The 24,964-nt window shown below is 41.6% G+C and overlaps 1 protein-coding gene across 1 annotated transcript in view; it reads right to left on the bottom strand.

Annotated features, from left to right (window-relative positions):
* Positions 1-24,964, bottom strand: part of JMJD1C (jumonji domain containing 1C) — a 158,551-nt gene that overhangs the window by 18,129 nt on the left and 115,458 nt on the right. Inside the window, 11 exon segments of the mRNA XM_066324248.1 lie at positions 1,770-1,922; positions 2,872-3,086; positions 4,791-4,992; positions 7,634-9,831; positions 10,146-10,318; positions 13,353-15,007; positions 15,095-15,281; positions 15,399-15,542; positions 16,793-16,917; positions 21,846-21,936; positions 21,938-21,952. Coding sequence (XP_066180345.1) covers positions 1,770-1,922; positions 2,872-3,086; positions 4,791-4,992; positions 7,634-9,831; positions 10,146-10,318; positions 13,353-15,007; positions 15,095-15,281; positions 15,399-15,542; positions 16,793-16,917; positions 21,846-21,936; positions 21,938-21,952 — 5,158 coding nt within the window.

Here is a 24,964-nt window from a genome sequence, read left to right on the forward strand (position 1 = left end):
ACTAAATTTGTACGCTATTCAGTAGTTTCTGTAGTACCTAAATATCCAACTGGTCATAAACATAAATAAGACAACAAAAGAGCGTGCATCTACTTAATCTATTTTCTCACGGAAATGCTGTAACATGGCATCCCACTTGATGGTGCCATGAACTGTCTGACAGGAACAATGGTTGCACATTCATACACTCATGTAGTGGAGTGATGAGAGAAGTCATTGATAAGTATCTGAATCTCGAATAGTTAAACCTCTAACATTCCTGCTGAAGCAGGGAAAAACCAGGGGATTCTCTGTTACATTCAGCAACTGTAAAAACAACTACCGGTTCCAGGAAAAATGGTGTAATGTAAAGTCCTATTATATAGACATGGGTGGGTGGTTCTGAACGTTTTTTAAGGGAGTGCCAAAGAAGCAACACACTTCACATGTATCCTACAGCATCATTAGAAATTAGGCTGCAGTGAGGGAAGCTGTCGTACTTCTGCTTTCACACGTAAAACTGCAATCAGCACAAAGGAGAAAGTCCTCCCTGTAAGAAAGCTGAAGAGAAGCCTCCTTCTTTATACTGCTTGTTCAAACTTCTAAGACATTTTACTAAAACTTTCCTGGCTGGTTAACACGTACTATAAAAAGCCTCTGACTGTGTGTTCCCACCAGAGTAAATAATGTTTGGCGTGTATCCCAAGCCACGTCAGACACACACACACACATGCGCACACACAGACTTCAGCCAGTGAAGAGCTGCTGAAGGAGCCTCCAGCATTAAAGCATTAACAACTGTGCTCAGTGCAGGAAAACACTGACATGAGCTCCCTAAAAAACTTCAGTGCAGGAGGCTTGTCACTGCAAGCCTGGGATGAAGGGAGACTCTCCATTTGGCAAAGCTTTGCCACCTAATAGTTAAACCTTACACATCTGCGACATTACGCGGCTATGACAAACATGGAACTGCTTTTCCAAACAGCATTATCCTTGAATCAGATCCTGGCACAGTGTCTGACTGCAGAACTGTGCCAGGGCACAATGCCTGCCTCCCAGGGAAGGCAAAGCATTCCACCGAGCAGCCTGCACACCAGTGTCACAGCTGAGGGCTCCAAGCCCAAACCAATCCTCCCAAGTCATTCCTCCTTTCAACTGCAACCCAGCTGGGTCACTCAGAAATCAGGTTTGCAAGTCAGTCCTGTTATATTTCTCCCATTCCAGACTAAAGCAGACATTTCCATTAGAGCACAGGATAAACCACGGATATGCGTAGGCTTATGGATTGTGAAACTTCCATTAACGTTCATTTTAAATACTACCCAAAGTATTTTTCTCCATCTCTTTCTTTCTTATGATAAAACTGTAAAATAGGATGTTATATCAGTATGACAAGCCACTTCTGAAGAGAGGACTCCAGAAAGCATTCAAATCAAGAAAAGTCTTAACAGCAGTGAGTTACCATAAAGAGGGAGGTGTGACTGAGCACCAGTCTCACAACTGAAGAACAAGATTGAACCTTGAGGGAGAAGGCACAAGCAATCCACAACAATCCACACAAAAAGACTGAGACGTGGACAAAGGGCTAAAATAGCCTCCACAGCAGCTGCTTTCTGAATGACTGATTCTACATCTACAGACAAAAAAGGAGGCAAAAAAAATCGAAGGGAAACCAATACACACAAGAAGTAATTTAACACTTTACAGAAAGACAGTTTTAGTGGATCAGCAGCTATGCAACAAATGAGAATAAACAGCCTATGTAATACTGTAGTACATAAAAAACTGACCTCTAGAACTTTTTCTTTCCTTTGCTTTGTAACAATCTAGGCAGACCACAAATCCACATTTTTGGCAGACCCAATGAATGTTGAATAATGTGGCTTCACATGCATCACACATCTCACGGACTCCTCTCACTGCTCTCTTCCATGCAATTTTGGCTGCAATACAAAATAAGCAGAATAAAAGGGCCGAAATTTAAATGCAAAGCACAGAATGAATAGTCTTTATAGATCAAGCATTCCTAAGTCTCCCCTCAGACACAACTGGGCTTTGGGGGAGGAAAGTGATCCTTCATAAACAGGCCATCAAGAGCTACCCTCTTAGTTCCATTACACAGCACGCCCTTCAATGCTACTTATCAACACATTATAAAGAAATAAGCATTCAGAAAACACAGACTAAAGTAATACAGAAAAGATATTGCTGCAAGCATGAAGAACTTATTTTAGCACACGATTTTAACCCCATGCACTCGAGAGGGTTTTCCACCTGACAGCCCATGGGACACGTTTGATCTAAAGGGCAGCCAAACCAGCGAGCTGTCCAGCTGGCCGGAGGGGAGGGAGGTGCCTGCTCAGGAGATGTGGCTAGTGTGTGTTTTCTGCTCCACTTCCTCCTCGCACAGCCTGGAATCCGCAGAGCCACCAACCTGTGCCCATCTGCTGTGGGCAGAAGGACGGACGGTGGCGTTGGTGGGGAGGAGGTGACAGTGTCAGCACATGCTCTGCAGGGCCTGCGCTGCTCCACTCCCCTCCTTTGTTTTGAGAAGGAGACTCGTCAGAAACACACCATTTGTTGGCAGCAGTCAGGACCTGGCTCTCCACAGGCCTTGGCTGGGAGCTGGCTGCTCTGGCTGGAGAGCTGGAGGCCAAGCTGGGAATTGGAGGCTACTCCACACCCAACAGGAGCCTGGCCCCTGCCCGGCACAGCCACCAGCACGGGGAGGGGGACTGGGCTGGCCCAATGAGGAAGGAACCCTTCCCAGCATGTCCTCTCCCCAAACAGCCGAGGAAAATCCAACAGCCAGGGGAGGAGAGCTATGCAAAAGGAAGCAGTGGTCGTCCAAGAAAAGCTGCAGAACACGGGAGAGCTTTGAGGGCTCCTTACCATCTTTTTTCACCCAGGACATGGCTGTTTTCTCAGACGTTACCAACTGACAAAATTTATCCCCTATGATATCCAGAATGTATTTAGAAGTTTCTAGGTCCAGTTCATCATCTTCATAGTTTTCATGTGTCCATAAACTCAGCGCTTCATCATCATATTGATCAGGAGAGGAGAAACCATCTATCCTAACCACTCCGTTCTTACTAAAAGACAACCTAAAAATGAAAAGATGGTTTGACTACATGTATCATTCATTACACTCTGTGATTTCGAATTTACTTGCTACTTAATCTTACAACACAGAAGTTTTCTTTCACCTCATCATCCTACATCCTTTTCTAATTTTAAAATAAATCCTACTGATGAAAATAGTTTCTAAATTATAAATAAGAAAGCATGAAAACCGAAACTAACCTTTTAGGAACTTTTTTGCATTCTGTTCACTCATCATTCCCCCTTCTCTAGCATTTACTACTCCTTTAAAACTGCAGGCAAAAAAAAATTCCTTTTTTTTTTTTTTTTTTTTATTTTGGCCAAAGTTTGGTTCCACCTACTTTCCTTCCTCACTTTTAATTTTTGGAATGTCTGTGACAGCAGTCACTCGCTTTGACTTATAATTTATAGATTTTTGTATCCTATTGCTGTCATACTGAGAAAGCATGAGCTCAAACATTACATTTAAATTTTTCTAGGCAGAACAAATCACCAACAGAAGCTAACATTTCTGTATCCACTAAACTCTGACCTTTAAAAGGCTTTCCTGTTACCCTGCCCAGGGCTGTGCCACTACCCCTGGCTACACTTAGCCTATTTTCAGGCAGTAACAATTAATCATTCCATCTTATCCAAAACAGGATAAGTCATTACACAGATGTGATTTTAACAGTTAAGGAATTTATGCCAGTGAAACAGTCCTGAATTTCAAAGTACCAAAAATAACATTTAGATATGCATTCAAACGATCAAGATGAAATTATCAACTTTCAGCTTCCAAAACAACAATTTCCAGAAGAAGTGTAAACGTCTTTTGAAATTCAAGCCCTATTATCTAAACACAATGAAAACAATTAAACTGCTGCCAAATTTACCAAAATATAATAAAAACATTCAGGTTTTTAAATTCCGTACTAGTTTTTTAAATGTTGGCAAACTGTTATGGTTCTCTCTATTTCACAGGGGGAAGAAAACCAACCATAATTCAACTTTGCCAAATGTGGAAGCAAATATTCCTACAGAGAAGGCATTCAGAGTCCAACCTTGAAACGATTCCTACAGATCTACCAAGTCTTGTAACTGAAGATTAGTTATAAAAAATTACACCTCATTAAGGGAACAGTTTCTTGTCGAAAACAAATTGGATTAATATTGATATCATAATCCATACACAAATGGAAGCTGTTGAAGCTGCAGGAAGCACCTTTCTTGGTGCTTCCTACACCCCAGGAAATTTTCTTCCTTGTGAGTTGTCCCTGATGGGCCATTAATTGCAAAAAAGGAGGTCACAATTCCTCTCTGTCCTCAGAAAACCCTGAGCCACATTCCCACCATATACTGCCATAAGAATAGTTACAAATAAGTGCAACCCTGCAGTTGTACAACTTGTTCAGAAAAACTGACGCTCGCCTTATGAAAATCCCACTTCACATGTCAGACACCTGTGTAATGGTGATGTGCTGTATTTTCTGCTTGCCTAAGGTACACCAGGCAGATGTTCTGATGTCTTTGCTATAAAGCTTTAAACAGCAATGAAGTCAATCCACAAAAGAAATGCAAATGCAAATACTGTTAAAATAGATTCTGTCTTTTACCAGGTGGACTGAGACAGAAACATCAGACACACTTTCAAGTATGCCAGTCCTTTGTCAGTCTTATTTTTAAAAGCTGAAGCACCACATTACCAGGAAACCAGGCATACTTACCGCCGAAAGTAGTAAAATCTACAAAACACTGGTGAGTGAGTTGGTTCTTCTCCTTTCTTACTTCTTATTAACCTACATTCTCTGCATTTCTGCAAATTTGGTCCTATTTCAGAACAAGAATCATCCTGCAAAAAGGACTCCCCTGTTTGCTTCAGCTTCTTTACTTTGCGCCAGTCTTTTAACACCGAGCGAGGTATACCAGCTGCAAAAGTAAGGAGAGTTCCAGGTGAGGTACTGCCACTGCTTCCTCACAGATCACAGCCAAGACAGTCAGCAGTCAACTTTTTTTCTGGTACATTTGTTACCTGCGTAACATATTTCATTTTCATTTCCACTTGCGTGCCGAAGCTAAAAAAGGGAAGGTACCAATTCAACTTACACAGGCAGGAGCACAGTTCAGTAACTGCTAAGCTCCCAAGACACTACATTTTCCCTTATATTAGGTGCTATCATTCACCATGTATTCTAGTAAAACCATCTTCAGAATTTCATTCTGACAAAACAAGCAAAGAGATACAATACTGCAAGAAAGTTAGGTTTGAACTCTATTTCAAGTGAAGGTGTAGGCAAAAATGGCCAGAGTTTAATGAATAGAAGCAGAGCTTACAAAAAAAAAACCTAAACCAAATTATAACTCCTTCAAAACATTTTTAAGGTCATTTTTAAGGTTGCACATATGACTACAGAATAGCAGCTATATTCACAGAATCCATTTACACTCTGTCTGGTTTGTTGGCCTTGCAAGCCCAAGGAGTATAATTCTATTTTCGATACTGAAGTCAGCAGATCTGACAGCAAGTAACATGAGGAGCAAGTCTATTGAGTCATAAGTGCAATTTTCACATACAGGTTTTGAAACTGAGCCCTGTTGTTATTTAACCAAGCTCTCATTTTAAGGAGTCTTGAAAGTGGCACCACTCTTATCTGCAGACAGAGAGAATTATCTGTCATTTCATCTACCACTGCTCTTGAAAGTTCATGTCCTGTAAACAGGGATCTGATGTAGAATGATAAAAGGGTCAGGTGCTAACTTTGGACTTGGTACCTGGGTTCAGATTGGTAATTTGCCAGAGATGACTTGTACAAACTTTGCAAGTGACAGACTGCCTGTGCCTCATTTCTTGGCCTAGAAACCACACTCCATACTCACCCAGGGCATGATGGTAACTGGGATTAAAACCTGAAGAGTAAAAAAGGCCCAAGTACAGGTTTACTAGTCCAGAACAATGTTTTCTGCCTTGGGAGCAGAGATCCTAGGTGTCACCTGGGAGCTGGTAAGACTTTAAGCTCTGTGAGTAGGCACTTGGAAGATCCCCAACACTTGTAGGGCTGTGAAATGCCTTGCTTTGCAGGAGGGAGCCTCACAGCCTGGAGCTCTGAGTGCTCTGGCTAGAGCACAAACTCCCCGGAGGGCTTTCCAAAAGAGCACTGCTCAGCCCTGGAGGAATCCACATATCACCCAGGCCGCACAAGTGCCACTGAGCTCCAGACCCTGAAGCACAGCTACCTCCAGCCACCTACAGAGAACCCAGGCAGCTTTTCCAAGAGAACACCATCTTTCCTGAAAGCTCCTCGAGGTTGACCATGTTTTTGTGTAAATCTTTAATGGAAAGTTCATTTTGAAAGAAAAACCTCTGACCAGCTCCCCTGCAGAAATTTACCACCAAAAAAAAAAAAAAAAATCTTTCGCAACAACAGAAAGGTCCTAAACATTTAACATATTAAATGTATGTATTTACAGTTTAGTTTAAAAGGGAAGCTGAAAAAGATTTTACAGGTGTGTTTGCCTTGATCTTCCCTTTACTTGGAAGCAGAGAGAAAAAGCAGTACTATCACCACTGGAGCAAACAACCAGAATACTTCAGACTGACTACAACACTTCCATCACCCAGTACAATTCAGGGATCAAGTACCAGGATCACACAGTACTCTCAGATACCAGAAGAGTAACTTTATACACCAGACAGTGAAAAGCCACAGAATGCAATTACTGGCAGTATTGCTCATTTTCTTATTACCTGTACTTAAAAAGTCTTACAAGAAGTCATTTAATGATAGATTCTCTCATACTTAACCAGACCAAAGACAAAGAAGAACCCTTGGAGAAGAATAAATTGGGATAAAAAAGAAGGCAAGTTTTTAAATAAAATTCCTTATGTTGGCAGACCAGTTTCTCTTTTCATATTAATCTAATTACAATCTGCTACACATTATAGTATTACATTTAAATGGAAATTTGTATTTCTCTAAATTTTTTAATTCCTTAAACAAGAGGGATGTTAACACCATGTACTACACATGCTAGTTAGGAGTGTGAAATTATTCTCCCTTAAACCTTTCATTAAATTAACCAAATCGTAACTGAGTGGCATCAGGCTCTCAAGGAACTGCCTCTGGCTTTCTGATCAAAGGACGAATTAGAGTTCAACAACAGAGAATCTTCCCCTCCAGCAGTGCTCTAAAAATAAATGCATCAGATCTTAAAATAATAAAAAAAAAAAAACCCAACATATATATATATATATATATATATATATCTCAATACAAGTGGTACAACTATATGCACCAGCCTGCTCAATTCTGATGGATAATATAAACGAGATGGTTTTACTGCTTATTTTTAGGCCAAGAACCAGTTTGTTAACGCAGACATACAAACTGCTCTATTTCTTACACCAGGATATTTCAAATGGCCTCAAGACAGACAAATATGGACATACTCATTTACACAGGCATGTTTTTTAGCTCTTTTCCCAGCTATCGTGCAGGACAAACCCTCCAGGACTAACAGTGTTGGCTCTTCACATGCTTCTGTGTCTTCCAAACCAGATCAATATACTCACTGCTGTTACTGCCGCTCTGCAACTTCAGCTTGCTTTTTTCTTTGGCGCTCCTGCTAAGAACACCATTTGGTTTCACTTCTTCCTCGGTATCACCCTTTTTTTTCTGCAAATCGTTTTGTTTCTTTTTGTAAGTTGGCTTGGGCTGCCGTTTAGTCCTTTGCTCTGACTTGCTCTCGCTTTCATCAGAGTCACCACTTTCAGAGCCAGACTCGTAAGTTCGTTTTCCTTTTCTCCTTGGGTGCTTATCTTCCTTTACAAACTTATCCGCCAAGATTTTGCTATCTATGTTATTTTGCAAATCATTTGATGTTGAAGCTATTAAATTGACAGTACACGGCTTAATAATTTCTGAAACACTGTTCCCTGAATTCTCTTTTTTATTAGTGTTTTTATCTTCCTCTGAATGCCTTGTTAGCCAAGCCTTTTTCAGTTTAGTGTGGTAGTTCGGCTGACTCGTCTGGGAAGGTTGCCCACTGCCTACAGAGTTCGCTTTGTTTATTGTATTACAGACGATAGCGCTGTCTAGGGAGAGAGAGGTTGAAAATGTCTGATTTTTCACAGAGTTGGACTCAGTCTCAGCGGCGTTACTACTTTTAAACTGAGCTGCAGCCAAGGCCGCCTTGTGCTTTTTCAAATGGACAAAGTCAGTGGAGGTGGAGAATGCCGAGCCGGGCTGAGCAGCGCTGCCAGCAGCGGATGTCAGCGGAGCTGGAGTGCTGACCTTGCACTCCTGGGGCTGTGGCTGGGCCTGGCTGGCCGCTCTGGGGGCCGTGCACTCCGGCTCCGCACACGACACCGCGCTCGACACCGCGCAAGTCACTTCAGAGCTGCCCCGGCTCGTCACGCTGCTCGTCACCGCTGCCGAGGCGCTGACATCCATTTTGCTGCTGCACACGTTAGTTGTGGTAGGGGTGACAGCACGAGGAACGCTGCCTTGCGAGACAGCTGCAAATTTCTTTTCATACTGTGTGCGAGCGCTGTCTGAGTTCATATTTGCCAGTATGATCCTCCCAGTCTCCCTGGCTTCCGCTGTTTTCAGGCAATCTGCTGGATTTGTCACAGCTGAAGATCTCTCACTGACTCGATCTTTGGAAGCAGACTGCATTACTGGTACACCCTCGTATTTTGTGCTAGAAGGAGGACGCACAATAACAGACGCTGTAGCGGACTGCGACTTTCCACTCATTCTTTCGCTGTGCCAATCCACTTTTTCATTATTTGGGGCATTATTAGACTTCCACATTTCTGATAAATTCTGTTCAGAAGTGCCCTTGTAAACAGTTTGGGCTTCCTTGGGCTCAGGTACTAAAGTTGGTGGTTTCTGCAGCTCCTGTATTTTGCTACCACCAGCATTAACGGGTTGAACAGGGGTTAGAGTTGGAGGTGAAAGGCTGCTGTAGCTGCTCTCCTTTTTCTCCAGGTTCTGGTGCACAGGAGGGTGAAACACAGGGGCCCTATGCAAGGCAGGCATACTCCGGAGTGTATTCGAAGATGAGACTGACAACTGAGTGGGGCTCCTGCTGTCACTTCTGAAAGAATTTACAGAGTGAGACTGCACTGACTGTGAAAGCTGCTCAGGTATCTTGCTTGTAGAGCCTTCGCTCTCTGGTTGGTGCTTAATTAAAGGTGGTGGTTTTGAAAGGGAAGAAATGTAGGAAGGGAGAGCCTGGGGACTAGCTGCTGTTGAAGGACAATTAGTTTGCTTATCAACATAGACACCTGAAGCTTCCTTTGATGGGTATGATCTTGGTGGCTCATTTACTACACTGTTAGACAAAGTAGTGAAATAGTTACTCTGTGGCAAACTCTGTGGAACCGAATGTTTCATTTTATACAATTCTGACACAGACCGTTCAGCATCTTTTTCGTATTTTACTGAATGGCTTTTGGGACTCGAAGATAAGGATGTTACTCTGGAGTAGTTCTCTCTCTCTCCCTCCAGTGCCTTTATTTTAGCTGTAAAAGGAGCAACTTCAATACTTTCTTGGAGAATCCGTCTGTGCTCTTCTTTGTATTTGCTCAGTCGCTCCCCAGTCTCCTGTGGTGGCCTTGGCAGCTGGTTCAACATTGGATCTGCATAATGTCTGTGCATATGGCTCTCCTTTGCTGTCTGCGTTCTGCTCTGCTCTAGTTCACTCTTCACTGGTGCAGTGGTAACAGAACGCAAAGGTTCAACAAACCCTTTCCTCTCCAGTTCTCTGTTTGAAGAAAGGTTAAGCAAACACGGGTTAGCCTGAATGTGGTACAATGTGACAGACAGAAGACCTTTCTTCCCATGCCCTGAACCAAGTTATCTATTAACGCAAAATAAACTTTTCTCTATATTAAGTACAATTTTCAGAAATCTTCAAATGACTCATAAACTCAAGTACCATACCAAAGCCAACAAGGCAGCACAGTGATGAGCCTGCGTCCCCCACAGGCATCCCCATCTACAAATAAACTAGAAGGAAGCTAAAAGGCAACATCACTTGCTGAAATGTACCCTCCCAGAGCCCAAGAGCAAACTCACTCTTTGCGATGCTCTGCCATGCTCTTGGACAAAGGCGGGCTGGAATGTGCCGTCAGTTTGAGAGGCCGGAGGGGATCTGCGCTGGACGGTCGCACAGGAATGTGACTCCGTAAACCGAGGCTGTCAGCTGAGGTCACTGGGGTGGGCTGGTGTAACCAGGGGCTGGGAGTATTCTGTTCACACCAACCAAAATAAAACAACAAAATCGGATTTCAAAATCATCATGCGACCACGTCCTATGATGATCAAAGTGAAGTAATCTATTTCAGTATCAAATCATAGACAGTAAATAAAATCTAACATTTTAAGTAACTTTTTCTGATCAACTAAAACATGATTGTACTTCCCCTGGATTTCCAGCATACAAAAGTTTACGCATTTCAGAAGCATTCTCAGAACCATTTAGTTTTCAAGTACTCAGGATGAGCAGCTCATTCTAGCATCTCAATCTCCCCAAAATTAACATACCAATGACAACCCAACAACACCTAAATTCAGTTACTACTAAAAAGACCATTCATTACCTCTCCAAATAATTGCAAGAACTATTTATTTAAAAATACAAATATGGCTTGATATTTCTGGGAGCAATTTTATCTGCAGCCTTATGACAAATCTCAATAAAAGGGATGTAAGTATCTCTTTACTAGATTGTTCCTCTGCTGCCCCAACCAAATGACTAAGTACAATAATCCTAATTAATCTGCTTTATTTAGTCAGGCATTTTTATTTGGCTGGATCATCATCATCACACTATTAAAACCATATATGTACACACTTGCCATACTGTGCAGCATGGCAAACACACAGCCCGATTGTATGCTGTGTACCTAAACACTCCAAAGGTGGGCCCTCCTCGTTTAGACACACTGGTAAATCCTAATCTGTGAAACTACTTTTTAATCTATTACTTCATTAAGTTTCTGTTTTCTTATCTTTACTGAAACTTGTGTAACAGCCTGTAGAAAAGACCAGGAGCAGCTCTCTGTCTCCTCTGCTTAGGAGACCTGCTTACAAGAAGTGCACACAGCAGAGTGCAAAAGCAGGGCACCTGTTTTCAAGTGGGGCTCAAGTGCTGGGCACAGGCCAAGAAGGGACTTGGGACAAGAGTGAGCTTTTGTGGACACCCCAAAGCCTTGTGGTGCTTGTCCATCCCCACCTTCTTCCCCTCCCTACACTCCTCACAGTCCATCCCTACCCTTCTCCACAGACCTGGCAACTCCAGTTGGGAACTGCTGAAGCAGAAGGGGAGCCAAGAGCTCCCATGACACATGCACAGAGGACAGAATACATCTGCAGGTGCTACAACTTTGAAGTTCTGATTTCTGTGTTTTTGAATATTTAAAGCAGCCACTTGTGTTTGCGCTCACAGTTTTAGTGTGCACGTTTCCTAGGCCAGGAGTTCCCACGCTGCGGTGAGCTCCCACGAACAGCCTGTAAGCTGTATTAAAGTATTATGCAAAGAAGGCCCGTCACCTTCTCCCTAGAGGAGCTGGGCAACATCTGCCTGAGCACCAGGCATTGCTCAAACAGCTTCATGACTCCACCTGCAGCCATCTACTGCCCAGCTCGAACACGGGAGCTGCCACAGCCACCCGAGGACAGCGGGGAAAGGTGGGCTTGGGGCACACTTCCTTCAGTTCAGACACACGGCTCAGCCTGAGCCAGGGTGGATGCTGCTGCTGCTGCTCTTACAGCTGAAACACAGATCCCTTTCTGTGATTGTGGCATCCATGCAAACCGACCTTGGAAACGCCCATTCCGGGTTTCTAAGATCTATTTTAGAAAAGGCCTCCAGTGAGAGATGCAGAAGACAAGTCACCACAAGACAATTGCCACATATCAACATAATTAAAAAGCTACATGCCTCAGTATGCAGGGCTGCATTCTTCAGGCAGCCAAAGTGAAAATGTCTATCATAAGTTCTTTTAAAATGGACTTCTGGTTGGGGTGGAGCAGGCAGCAACACGAAAAGATAAATCCACCTATCTTTTTCTCTTAGGCTTTTCTTAACTGCTTCATTCTGATTGTATCACATTTTAGGTCAAACTCACTTCATATTACAAGGCCAACTCAAACTGACTGTTTTGGGAAAGACTTAGCCACAATGTTTGGCTTTTTTTTTAAGAATGAATCTGGGGAGGAACAGCCTTCTGCATGATGGGGAAAAAAAAAAATCTTTCTAACCATTCAGAACACCAAGCTTTGACACAAAGGCTTACAATTTGGCAGAAGGACCACTGTCAGTGACATGCTTTTTGTGATCCCTGTGAAAATCTGCCCAAATTAGGCCAAGTCGAAAGCCTCTAAAGATGAGTATGCACATGCTCAGTGATGGTTTAATTGAAGCTGGCAGTAAAGCTCTCTTGAGTTTCTGTCTGCACTACACACACCTCATCTCACACTATTCCTCTGAGGTGCCTGCAATGAGCAGGCCATATCCCAAGCCTTCAGGAGCTAGGAAAACTTTTCCTGTAATTGCCACGTCTGCCTGCCAAACCCCACCACCGCACTGGGCACTAGGCTGAAAGACACAAACCATTTCTTCTGGGACTTCAGTGGTTACACTCAGCAAACAGACAGAGGAATCACCCTGACTTGAATATAGAGGAGTAGAAAGCAGATGGGAAGGCAGGGATGTGTGTCAACAGAAACAGAAGGGGAGAAAACGACACGCCAAGAAAAGGGTACACAGATAGGTGTAAAGACGAGAGAAATGGGTATACAGTGTGACATTTACAAATGCAAGAGTGCTTCTCTTCAGAACTTCCCACTGGATTTAGTACTCCTTCCTTCTCCATCTTTCACCATTATTGAGCGAGCATGGACAAAATTTCACTGTGAAGACAACTGCCCCACCTCTCCTAATATTTCACTTGCACAATGGTACACAGTTCGACGTAGCAAATATTTACCCTGTGAACTTGACTTCCAAACAAGCTCGCTGACCTCACTTTTAGTCATCAATTAAAACCAAACATTTCATCGTTCTTCAGAATTCTTAGGAAATCAAGGTCTGGAAAAACTCCCTACACACATCCACCACAAAACAATGGTTACTGCTTTAGTTCCATTCCTCGTTCTCTGCCTACTCAAAACCCCCACCAAGACAGTATGACACAAACTACCCCATCTGTACGTAGGAAACCAGTGCTGGGAGACACCAGGCCCAGCTAAACACGTCATTAAGGAAGGATTTTAACTTACCCTTCTCAAGGAAGCCTCCGCGTTAACAGGAGTTTCTGGGTGGACCCATTTGGAGGAGGGCAGACCGAGTCCTGAGTAAGCATGTGTTCCATTTGGATACTGCCAAATAATTGGATAAAGCCCTAGCTGATTATAGGAAGCAGAAGGATGAGCTTGTCCGAGAAGATGTGGAGACTGGTGTTGTAACATCTGTTGCTGCTGCTGGTGTGCTAACGCCAAATGGCTTAAGCTGCTAGCATGAGCAGTCTCTAGTCGCGGGTGGGCACCCAGCAAGGAGGCAGCAGGCACTCCGGGCAACACTGTGGGAAGTAGATGAGGGTGATGAACAGAATGGTGAGATGCGCTGCTAAGGGGGTGAGTGTTAATAGCGGACAAGGGAGCCTGAGCTGAAGACCCAGCGAGCAGATGGGATGAACCAGTTAATGCAGGATGATGTGCGTTTGGATTTAAACAGGTTCGGTGGGATGAGGAATGCAGAGGATAATTATGCTGATGCAAGTAAGGTGAAATGTGATTAGTTCCTGTTTCTTGTCCAATCAGAGTGGGGTCCCTGTATACTGTGAAATGTTCATTCTTGTCAATGATAAGAGGGCTCTTAGTAGCTTCTAGAGCACTAACTCTAGCTGGAACTGGATGAAAACTAGACCTAGGCAAATCATGATCAGTTTTACTGGCTGACCTTGTTAATCCAGTAGCATGGCTGTTTTGGGAACTAACCTTAGACTTCACAGTATCAGAAGATTGGGTGAATTTAGGCTTAACATCAGGTGACTTTGTTTTAGGATGATCAACTGAAGCACTAGATTTTGACTTCCCAGAATCAGGGACTGGACTTTGTTTACGCAGTTTACTCTCTTCTGCTAGAGAAGACATAAATGAGCCATACTGCACTTTTTCAGAATTTAAGTGCTCATTTACTGGTAATGTTTTTACAACCCCAGGTTGTGTCGAATCCGTTTTACCAACACTGCTAACCCAACTTTGATCAGTTTCCTGTTTTCTTGCTTCAAGGAAATTTGCATTTGCAAATTGCTGCTTTAAATCACTGCTGTGAGATTCTATTTTCTGAACTGTTTGCAACCCAAAGGTACTTGCAGCATTATCCTGGTTCTCCTTTTCAGAGTTGTTTTTATTAGTAACGTCAACAACGCACTTAGGAGTAGGAGGTCTGGGTAAAAACTGCTCATTTTTTAACTCCACGGTATGATGTTTTTCTGCATTACACTCTTGAACTGGTGGATCCTTGTTGACATTCTGCTCATAAGGTGTTGGCTGCTCTGCTGCATGGAGCGAAGATTTTTCCTGATGATCCAAGACTGAGGACTTCAGTCTTTCTGTCTCTTCATGGTTTTTATCCTGCTGTACTTCATCCCATGGAGACTGTCTATCTGTTAGTGTCTGCTCTACTTCCTCAGTAGTTTGGGATTTTCCTTCTTCTCCATTTATCTTTGAAGAGTTCTTGCTTTTCAATTCATTTTCTGAATTTTGCTCTGAGGATGAATCTGTTAATCTTTTATTTGAAATCTCTGAGTCACTGCTCTCAGAATAATCTGAGATATTGTCTGTCCGCAGTCTCTTCATATTTAGTTTTTTTTCATCCTCTTCAGGTTTTCTTCTTTTACTAAGAAAATGTTTATTTTTGGTTTTGGGGTTTTCTGCAAAAGATAAAAACACATCTATCAGATTTTCAGTCTAATACAGTTTCAGGAGGCTCTCCCTCCCTTTCCATTAACCACTTTTACCTCCTCGACCTATATAATCATATCTTTCATCTTTCATCTTCTCCTCATCAGGCATGCTGCTATCAGAGCCTTTCCTCTTATTTGGCCGGGTATTCCTTTGTTGCTGGTGAGAATTCTGTCTTGGTGCTGCAGTTTGGGAATTCATTGCTGGTCTGGGACTATTTGCTTGTGCACGTGTATAATGACCCTAAAAATAATTTGTTATTAATGGACTTAAATGCAACGTTAATCAGTGTCTTTAAACATGTATTTTTAACATTTGCAATATACAAAAATACTTAGGTAGAAAGATAAATGTATCTACGTGAACTGTGTTGCTGTTCTGGTTGGAACGAGACCGTCGGCGTGAAGTGATGCCAATATTTTCACCTTTCAACAAAGAGTGAACAACATCATCTAGAAAGGTCATCTGAACCATAGAAGGATCAACATTCTGAGGTTCTAACACCTGGTTCATGAAAAAAAAAAAAAAAAAAAAAAAAAAAAAAAAAAAAAGAGAGAGAAGAGAGAAAATAACAATCCACAGATGTTCAGACAATGCCTAATCTGTATTTTCTGTACCAGTGTTCACCAGTCTATTTTGTGTGCTAAAGACTAATCAGAGAAAAGCCTACTTAATCCTGACAAGCAGAACTGACATATGACACAACAAATGCTTGGAACAGTGTCAAACCAAAGCAAATGTGTCTTTACATGTCACTGCAAAAATAATTTTTTTGAAAAAAGCACCCTGTCACCCATTCCTTCCTCCTTCACTGACCTGCAAATTTGAGATTTAATGAGCTATTCACAGAATAATCCCAAAGTAGTAATTACAATATACAAATATTTTATAATATTATTTTAATATACTATAAATTATACTGCAGAAACACATTACAGTACTGCTTTCAACAAAGGCAAAACTATTACAAGAGAACCGAAAGAAGAATGCTAGAACTGCTGAGTGTTACTAGTGAGAAATACTCCATAAAGTAGGAAACGCTAAACAGATCTTCAAAGGATATGGTAAAAAGTGAAAAAAGGAACATTTGGGGAATATTAATTTGAGCAAATTAAGGGGAAGAATTTATCTGAGTAATAGACGAGTCTTCAATTTTTATTGTCACACATGGTTTTGTCAGTCATTTCAAGGCAGATGGGTCATTCACTCTATTACTGTTGAGTCATTACTCTATTCTCCTGAAATAGAATTCATTACTGCCATTAAAAGTATCAGTATTAACTCTTTTTGTAACACCAAATTCCAAAATAAGACTAAAATCCACCACAGCAAATATAAATTAGGGCCGCAGTAAATGCTTAATTCAATAAATTGCAGAAAGTGACTATTTCAATTGCTTGGAAAAAGTAACCAGATTTCATTCTTGTGAAAAGAAATTCTCAACAGAGCAGACAGGGAAGACCAGTTCTTCAGACTGGATTGCTTCACTTCAAAGACTTCAGCAGTCAAATAGCAACAGCAGAAGAAACTGTAGGACTGGTATTAATCATATCACTGAGCACAAATGCTCAGCTTCAGGAGGATTTAACTGATAGCCCAACACAGTTGTGCTGTAGTTTCAGCACAGTAATACCCTCAACCTGCCGGAACTGAACCAACTTGGTGTGTTTCTGAGTGCTACCAACAAAAACTAGAACCTCCCAAGGCAAGAGCTGACTTGCAGCTTGTTTTCTGAGTATCATCCATGAACTCACCTGGTCATTCATAACCACCATAGTGCGGGTGAAGAGATCATGGTGAGTGATGATGCCAGTGAACCACTGGGTGGCAGAATCCTGTCTGTACACTCTCACCCTATAACCATTTAAGGAGTACGGACCTTTGGAAGGGGAAGAAATAAAAAAGCCATTGAGGAATGCAGACAAAAAGAAAGAAAAAAAAAATGGCATACATGGATTTTCCTGCCTTTTATTTAAGCTTCACAGCAAATATATAGTGCACATGGTATGGACAGCTAACCACAGATTCAGGAAGACATTTTGAAATGCAAATGGTCCATATAAGTATGCTTTAAGGTTAATTCTGCTAACATTCTCAACATATGATTTTCTTATCTAACTAAATCTTTCTGCAACTGTGATGACACGATGGGAAAATTCCTGCCTACAAAGAGCAACCACAGAAAAGTAATCTGAAAGGCTTGAAAGTGGCAGCAGCAGGTTATACAGAAGCCATTTAACAGGCTAGTCACATGCCCAGCTGCTTTGCTGGCTAAAAGATTTACATCTTGGTGGTTAGACTCTGCATCTGCCAAGTCTTTCCCATAAGTGACCACAGAGTTTCTCTCCATTACAACAAGCCAAGGCAGTGGAATGATCCTCTGCCTGCTACGGCCACACAGAACACTCAAGCACACACACACTATAAAGTCTTCAGCTCCTGTTTTCAGGCATACCAAATCCGAAGAAACCTCACACATTTTGCCAAGTTCAGTTTAATTCACCTCCAAAAGCCCATGGGGATGGAGAGCTATTATGATACAGTACCTATTTTACAGTTTGGTTCAACAAGCAGAAAGGCAGTGGAATGATCCTGTGCCTGCTATGGCCACACAAGAACACTCAAGCATACACACTATAAAGTCTTCAGCTACAGTTTTCAGACGTACCAAACCCAAAGAAACCTCACACATTTTGCAAAGCTGTTTAATTCATGTCCAAAAGCCCACGGGGATGGGGAGCTATTATATACAGTACCTATTTCCCAGTTTGTTTCAAGACCCGGACATCAAGACTCAACAGTTTTATTCCTATTCAGCGTCTCACTTGATCACTGGAACTCTTAAGTTTCACTGCACTTGGTGTTTATGTAGCATTTCGTATGACCAAGCAACACTGCCACCAAGTTCCGTTCCAATTGTGTGGGTTTCGCTACTTCCGCAATCAAACCCCAGGTCCCAGGTCAGGCAAACAGGAAGGGAGGAAAAACCAGTCAGTGACAACCTGCAAACAGCCTAACTGAAGTGATTTAAGACTGCTCAGTTCCTGAACCACACAGGCAAGGTCAGAATTCCCCTGTCTTTCCTAAAGATCAGTTTTTCCAAGCCCTGCCCAGTACATTAAGCAAGCTCAAACATCTGCAGCAAACAGACCAGGGACCTCACAGGTGACAGCTTTCTCTAGCAAAAAACACCCAGGATCACACAACCGGGTCTATTACACCCTCTGCATGTGACAGTGTGCTACTGTAAGGACTGTTTTCAGTATCAACATTTGAGAGACCAAGAGAAGTGCAAAAGCGATAATTATTTAGTAATTTCCAAGTGGTCTCTTGAAACACTTTTAGCATGTGACTCTCTCATTTTTAAAACCAGCTGGGAAGAGAAATGCTACACCACAGCAGCCTTCTTACCGCCAGCCACATCATTCATGGCACAACTGAAACCCTGAGACCTCCTGAACCCCCTGAGCCAGCAGCCTTAACTCATGCCTGGAGTATGTTTCCAGCAGCACAGACAAGAGCCAGGAGTGTGCCAGCACAGGCACTGCCAATCACAGGTACATATGGGCAGAAAAAGAGGAAGAATCTACAAGCTTGTGTCCCACATTTCTGGTCTCAGACCAGACAGGGTTCCCACAGGGACACATTTCCTGATGGCTTCTCTCCAACCCTTACTCCATATGCCCCTGCAAACAAAACACCCCCAGCTCAGCTCCCACACTTCTGACTGCTTGACCCATCCACATTCTCCACATCTTGAACTTTCAATGGATGTCCCAAAGCTCTGCCTTATTCAGACAGTCTGAGTAAAATTCTGCCTGTGTCTTGGTGTAAATCTGCCATTCCTACTTTCCTATCCAAGCTCCTCTTCTCTTGCATCCTACTGCTAACTGCACAATGATTTTTCAGTCTCTTGCATAACCAGCATCTCCCCAGCTTGTCTCACTTTAGCATTACTACGACTACAGGCCACTAGTTTCTAAGTCCTTTCCCCCAGTCTTCTCAGCTTACAAGCTCCATCCTTCCTTCTCCAACGGCTTCCAGCTTCTCCCATACTCCCCTACATTGACACAGCGCCAATTTCTTTCCTCTTACTCCTTGTTCTAATCTGCGTCCATCCTTCATCCCAGCTGTTACCCTATCTATTTTTAAAAGAGAATTTATCTACCTTTAAAAACAGTGGGTTGGGGTTTTCTTACATGCTGATGGGGTGACAGGAAGGAGGAGAAAGATTAAACTGCAGTCACACGCCACAGACCAGCTCAGCTCCAGCCCAGCCCAGCCCCAAGCAGCCATTACAGGAAAAGCCTGGCTTTGTCTCCAGTCCCTGGCTGAATCACGCCAGCTACACATTGTTCAAACAGCCTGTGCAGTACTATGAGAAAGTATGTTCAGAGCTGAAGCACACTCACTGTTTCAAGAGGATTATTATACTTGCAGCCTGAGATTGTAATGTTAAAAAAATCTAATCGGAAGGAAGAAACCAAGTGTTTTAATTGTTAAAAATCAAAGACACTTCACTGTGTTCCTTGAACCGGTTTTATTTGTCCCAAAAGCTTTCACCTTGGCCAAGTTTGGGAGGAGTTTCATTTTTTATTAAACAAGGAACAAACTACTTTCCTGCCAAAGCTACAATCTCCACTGCAAAGCATGCTGCGACTGCCGCCCAAAGAAAAAGTTAAATGAGCCAATTTTTTTCTTCAGTCTCATTCTTGTAAATAATTGGACTGGTTTTGACTAAAATTCTCCCTCCTCAAATTGGCATGTTTCTTTCCAAATATTTGGAAGCAGATTTTAATGCTTCTATCCGACCCTCCTCTTTCTTCAGATAAACTGCATTTTAACCACAAGAGTCAAAGTAGAAAATACTATGTTATGATAAGAAGGTCTCAGCATCACAGAAAACAAGGGAAAGGCTGGATACTAAAAACGTTGTGGAAGATAAAGTACGAGAATGTGGCAATAACCTTAACAGATGCATCTAGACAAGGCAGAACCGAAAATGTAGCTTAAATTGCAGGGAACAAGAAAATGGTAATGGAGAAGTTGAAGCAAACCAGAGAAGAGAGAGGAGGAGAAAAGGAAGAGAGTGTGACTAGATTACAGCAGCCAGCACTGTCAGAGGGCTGTCCCTAAGCCACTGGGAGGTTGGTGCCAATGTAAAGTCTGCGTGACCAGGAGCAGATTATGGAGCAGGAGAATGTGGCAGCAGTCTCTGCTGGCTGAACACCATCCCATGGGGCTGAGGTGGGGCACTGCCAAGGCCCTCGTGAGGAAGCATGTGTCTCCTCAGGTCACACATCACACCAGGGGAGCAAGTGCATCTAAAGCTTCTCCTTAGATGAGGACAGCTAGCCTTCAAGGACATTGGCAGGAGATTCATCTTATCTATATTACTCTTCATTGTGCACTTCTTAGCACAGAAACCTCTCAGAATTTATAAAGACAAAAATACGGTTCCTGGAATGATGGGAGGGAGTTGCATGGACTGCTAGTCTCATTTAGATGAGACTTTAAATGAGACTATTTCAATACTGCTGGAGCTTGGCTCAACTATTGATTCTGTACCAGTGCACACAGAGGCTTTTACAATGTTTTGTTGTTACTCTAATGAAATACAATAAACAAGCTCAATTTCAGTTTCCTTTTCATATAGCCCTGATGTGATTTTGCATCACCTCTCAATCCAGTTTTGTCTGAAAATTTCACCAGCAGACTATTAACTTGTATTGCATCTCAAAATATCAAAAGTAAAATCTAAAATGACTAACACCAACATACCAACTTACTATCTGCACAATTCCACATGTTCGTTTTTTTCAGCATCCTTTTTCTGTGGCCCATAAGAATCAGGTCTAGTCAAAGGAGAAACTCCACAGAAGAAAAGACAGAAGTATTTGACTCTAAGTTCAGTATCATACTTACCATATTTCTTTTGTCTTCTGATCTTGGGTTTTATCAAAGAGACTAGACAGCAAGGAAACCTCAGAGCCATCCTTAAAATATCTGATTATTTACAGCTTCCTTCCTAATCTTCATTTACAAAATGACTGCTTAAGCATTTTTGTTCTGAAACTGCTTTCCTGGGGATTTTAGCCCAGATCTGCAGAGGTTGATTTCTGCCTCCCAGTAATGGGAACTCCTCTGCAGAGCTTCCTGAAACTTCACGAATATACTGCAAATTCATAGAGTATTTCTGCTATCAGCAAGATAGCACTAAAATAATTTCTTCAAATTCATACTAGTTTTCTTGTAACTTGTATCAATAGCTTAAATGTTATTATGCACAGCGTTTTCTGCAACCTCCCAGCATTAGAATCACGTTACAAATTGTAACTGATTTGAAAGAACTTTTCAGTCGGGAGGAGAAAGCATAGGGTGGGGACCTGAAAGTATTCTTCATCTGTGACAGAACTGTGAAGAGCTACAAGCATAGACAGGTATCTGAGAAGTTATCAACAGTAACACTAACAGAGCACAGAACAGTTTTAAACATGCCAAAATGTGTGTGGATGCCATTCATACACACTTATTTTTCACAACAAATTTTATAAAATATCTACAGACTAATGATATTCAGCTTTTGCTGTAATTGCTAGAACATCAAATAAGAACAGTCTGAAGCAATCATCAACAGCTTCTTACAGTCTTGTTTTCTTGTATTAACAAATACTTCCAAAAGTAACTTGCAAGTTAAAAAATATATTCTCCATTATATCACAAATGCTATGGGATGAGTCCCACACAAGTAATGGCCTTAAACTAGCTAACACAGAATATAAATAACACAATTTCCCACATAATTACCTTGCATAAAAATCTCCTGAACCTTTTGTTCCTTTACCCAGGCTTTTACCTCCTCATGTAACTGCGGGTTATCCCTGAGAACTGGGTTTAGGACTGTCTACGTCGTCCTAAAGTAGAGATTAAAAAAGAACCATATGTTATGTTTACTTGTAACATTTTTGTTTATTTTCCTAGATGTATTTTAAAATACAATATTAAGTAGTTAGATGCTAAACTTTACTGATTGTCTACAAATCCCTGTGCTATTTTTAGAAAAAACTTAAAAGCATAACGTAGTGCTAGAAGTTATTTCATGGGAACACAGTATGTCAGATCCCACATGTGGCCAGACTTGTAAGCTATTAATAGGATCACACTTTCATACTGTCTTACTACAAGCTAAAAATGCTCTCTTAAAGACTTAGATGTTCACAGGTATGTACAAGGAATTGTCTGAATAATTACTGATATTAAAAAAAAAAAAAAAATCTGTTTTCTGTATCAATAAAATGTAATATGGACATGTTGAGCATAAACACAGATATCAAACCTACAAACGTAACATATAAGCAGTATTTTAAGAGAAATAAGCATTCTGAGAGAAACACCATTGCTGATTTTCAAATATGTTGGCCTTTGTACATCAGGTAGTTCCAAATAAGACATGTTTTCATTTTTATTACAATCAGTTCTCCTGGAAAATATTATTTTCCAGTAATTTGGCAGGATACCATCTGGGAAACTAAGATATATTCAGTGGCTTTGTCCTTCTAACAGGAAAAAACTAGGCACAGAATCTGGTTCATATCCTTGCAAGCATGGCTTAAGAATCACCATCAGTCTCTAGACTCCTAGAACATCTACATCTCCATTTCAGAGTAAACTTGCCATTTCCATCTTTGAGGCAAAGAAAGAAAAGCCTAGTGGCTCCTCACGCAGAAGATGGCCTTGGAAATCTGTGAGCAGCAGCAACAGTCATTTATACCAAGAGAACTTCAGACAGCTAAAATAAAAAATTGGAGTGCAATTCTCCACACACAAAATGTAGAATGTTTTATCAGTACTGCAGTTGAGATCAAGCAATTTCTTTCCTTGATCTCCAACAAGTTCCTTGATGTTTCACAATTTATTATGAAGAGCTCCAGCCACAGAACACAAAGATACAAGCAACACCCAGTGAATTGTGCATTGCTGCCAGGCCCTCCAGTGACACAAGCAATTTCTCTCTATTCATCTGGATGAGATTATTCCTGCTAACCCACTGATGACAGGATATCTATTTTCAATTCAAAATTCACTTCCTGACACTTGGAGATTTGCTGTGCTCTGCTATCTATGGAGAATGCACCAATGCTTTGGTTATTAGAGAAAATTACTCTCTTTCCTTATGCTTTTAAAGGGATACGACCTTGGATTGAAGAAATAGTCAAGATGACCATTTTAATACATGTCAATTGGAACAAAGTGAAAGTGAAGGAAGATCAGGACCTCTACCGCAAGGTTCAAAATACCAACCAAGTAACTATGCTGCTAGCATTACCAGGGGCACAAGAGGCTCATAACTAAAATTTATTCAAGGATGGCCTCTCCCAAAGCAGTTTAAAAAAAGAGTATCAGCTGTTTAGTCTATGTGTGCAAATCCATTTGTGCCATGATCCTACATACAGAAATATCACCACCACCACCAGAAAGGGGGAATGATTTGTCAGGGAAACACAGCAGATCCTGGAACGCGAGCTGTGTGATGATCAATCATCTGCCCTCCTCTCCATGCACTCTCTTTCACAGCAGTTGCAAGAGACTCCTGCACTAAAAATTTCCCCACTCAGATCCACATGCACTGGACATAAGCAACAGACCAAGGATTGCAATACTCAGTTAGGCTGACTTACAAATGTAGTTAAAGTGCAGATCTTGTACATCTTGAGTTACCTCTTCAGTCACATCTAAGAAAATCTGTACCTTCATTTTGAGATTATATACACTGACTAAGTACAATGAAATCAAATCTGTTACTCTTAACATTATACTATTTTCATGAGTTCTTGACACAAAGTTTTAGAGTCTCTATGTCATCTTAAGCCACTTTTGATTTGTTTCCTGCAGGCAACACACACTGGTGCTTTTTGCTTAGATTTCACATCCTTCCTAGGCATCTTGGCCTTTTTTTTTGAAATTGACACTGAAGATATGTCCATCCTACATACAGCACATTTGAACAGCTATCTCCTATTCAGATGTATGACATCAGCATCTTTGGCTGAGAGTGCTCCACGCTTAGAAAAGGAGACTGCAAAGTTCATTTTGTATTTATCCCCTCAGCCTTGGAGAAAGATGAGCTCAAAGATGAGCTACAAAAGGCACAACTTAGGTCAAAGACCCATTACACAAACTTCATGCAGGTGTGACTGGGATTATGTGGATGATATCAAAGAGAACCCAGTTTCTAAATATATACACAATACATATTTAACATATCAATCACAGGGTGGGGAAGATATTAATAGATCAAGTTTCTGCAACCTCAACAATTCCACTCTTTTGTGTACATGTATCTATGAAAAAAATGTGAGTGCCATGACTTACCTTTTTCCATCTTCAGTCTTAAAACTGAATATCTAAAACTCAAGAAATTAATTGCAAAATGTGTTAAACTATGACGCAGTGGCCTTAACCACACTGTTTCAGCACTCATCACAAACTCTGGCAGAAGCAGGAAAAGGACAACAGGCAAGGCTGCTGATTTACAGCCTCCTCCCCTAGTTTAGCACTGAGGACAAGCAGATGACTCTGCAGTTCCCGGTTCTTTTCCTTACGCTGTGTTTATATTGCTCAAGGAACAATTACTGTCTATAGATTTGAACCTTGGCAATTGCACGCCTCAGTTTTCCTCTTCTTCTTGGTTGATGCAGCATGACTGACTGACTAACCTCCAGAAGACTTAAATGCCCTACAGGATTTTTTTCCAGACTTTTCCTCATTTGAAAGTAGATGTACAAACAAATGTTAAGTATGGTATCCTCTCCTAGACTAGTTTTTCCACAAGTCCTGGAATATCTCCTCTAGAAGGATGTTAATATTGGCTTGAAATCTTCATGCAAATCAGGATGCAAATCAAATAAAGGGGGACTGTTATATTC

Source organism: Sylvia atricapilla, chromosome 8 (genome assembly GCF_009819655.1).
Source record: "Sylvia atricapilla isolate bSylAtr1 chromosome 8, bSylAtr1.pri, whole genome shotgun sequence".
Classification (NCBI taxonomy): domain Eukaryota; kingdom Metazoa; phylum Chordata; class Aves; order Passeriformes; family Sylviidae; genus Sylvia; species Sylvia atricapilla.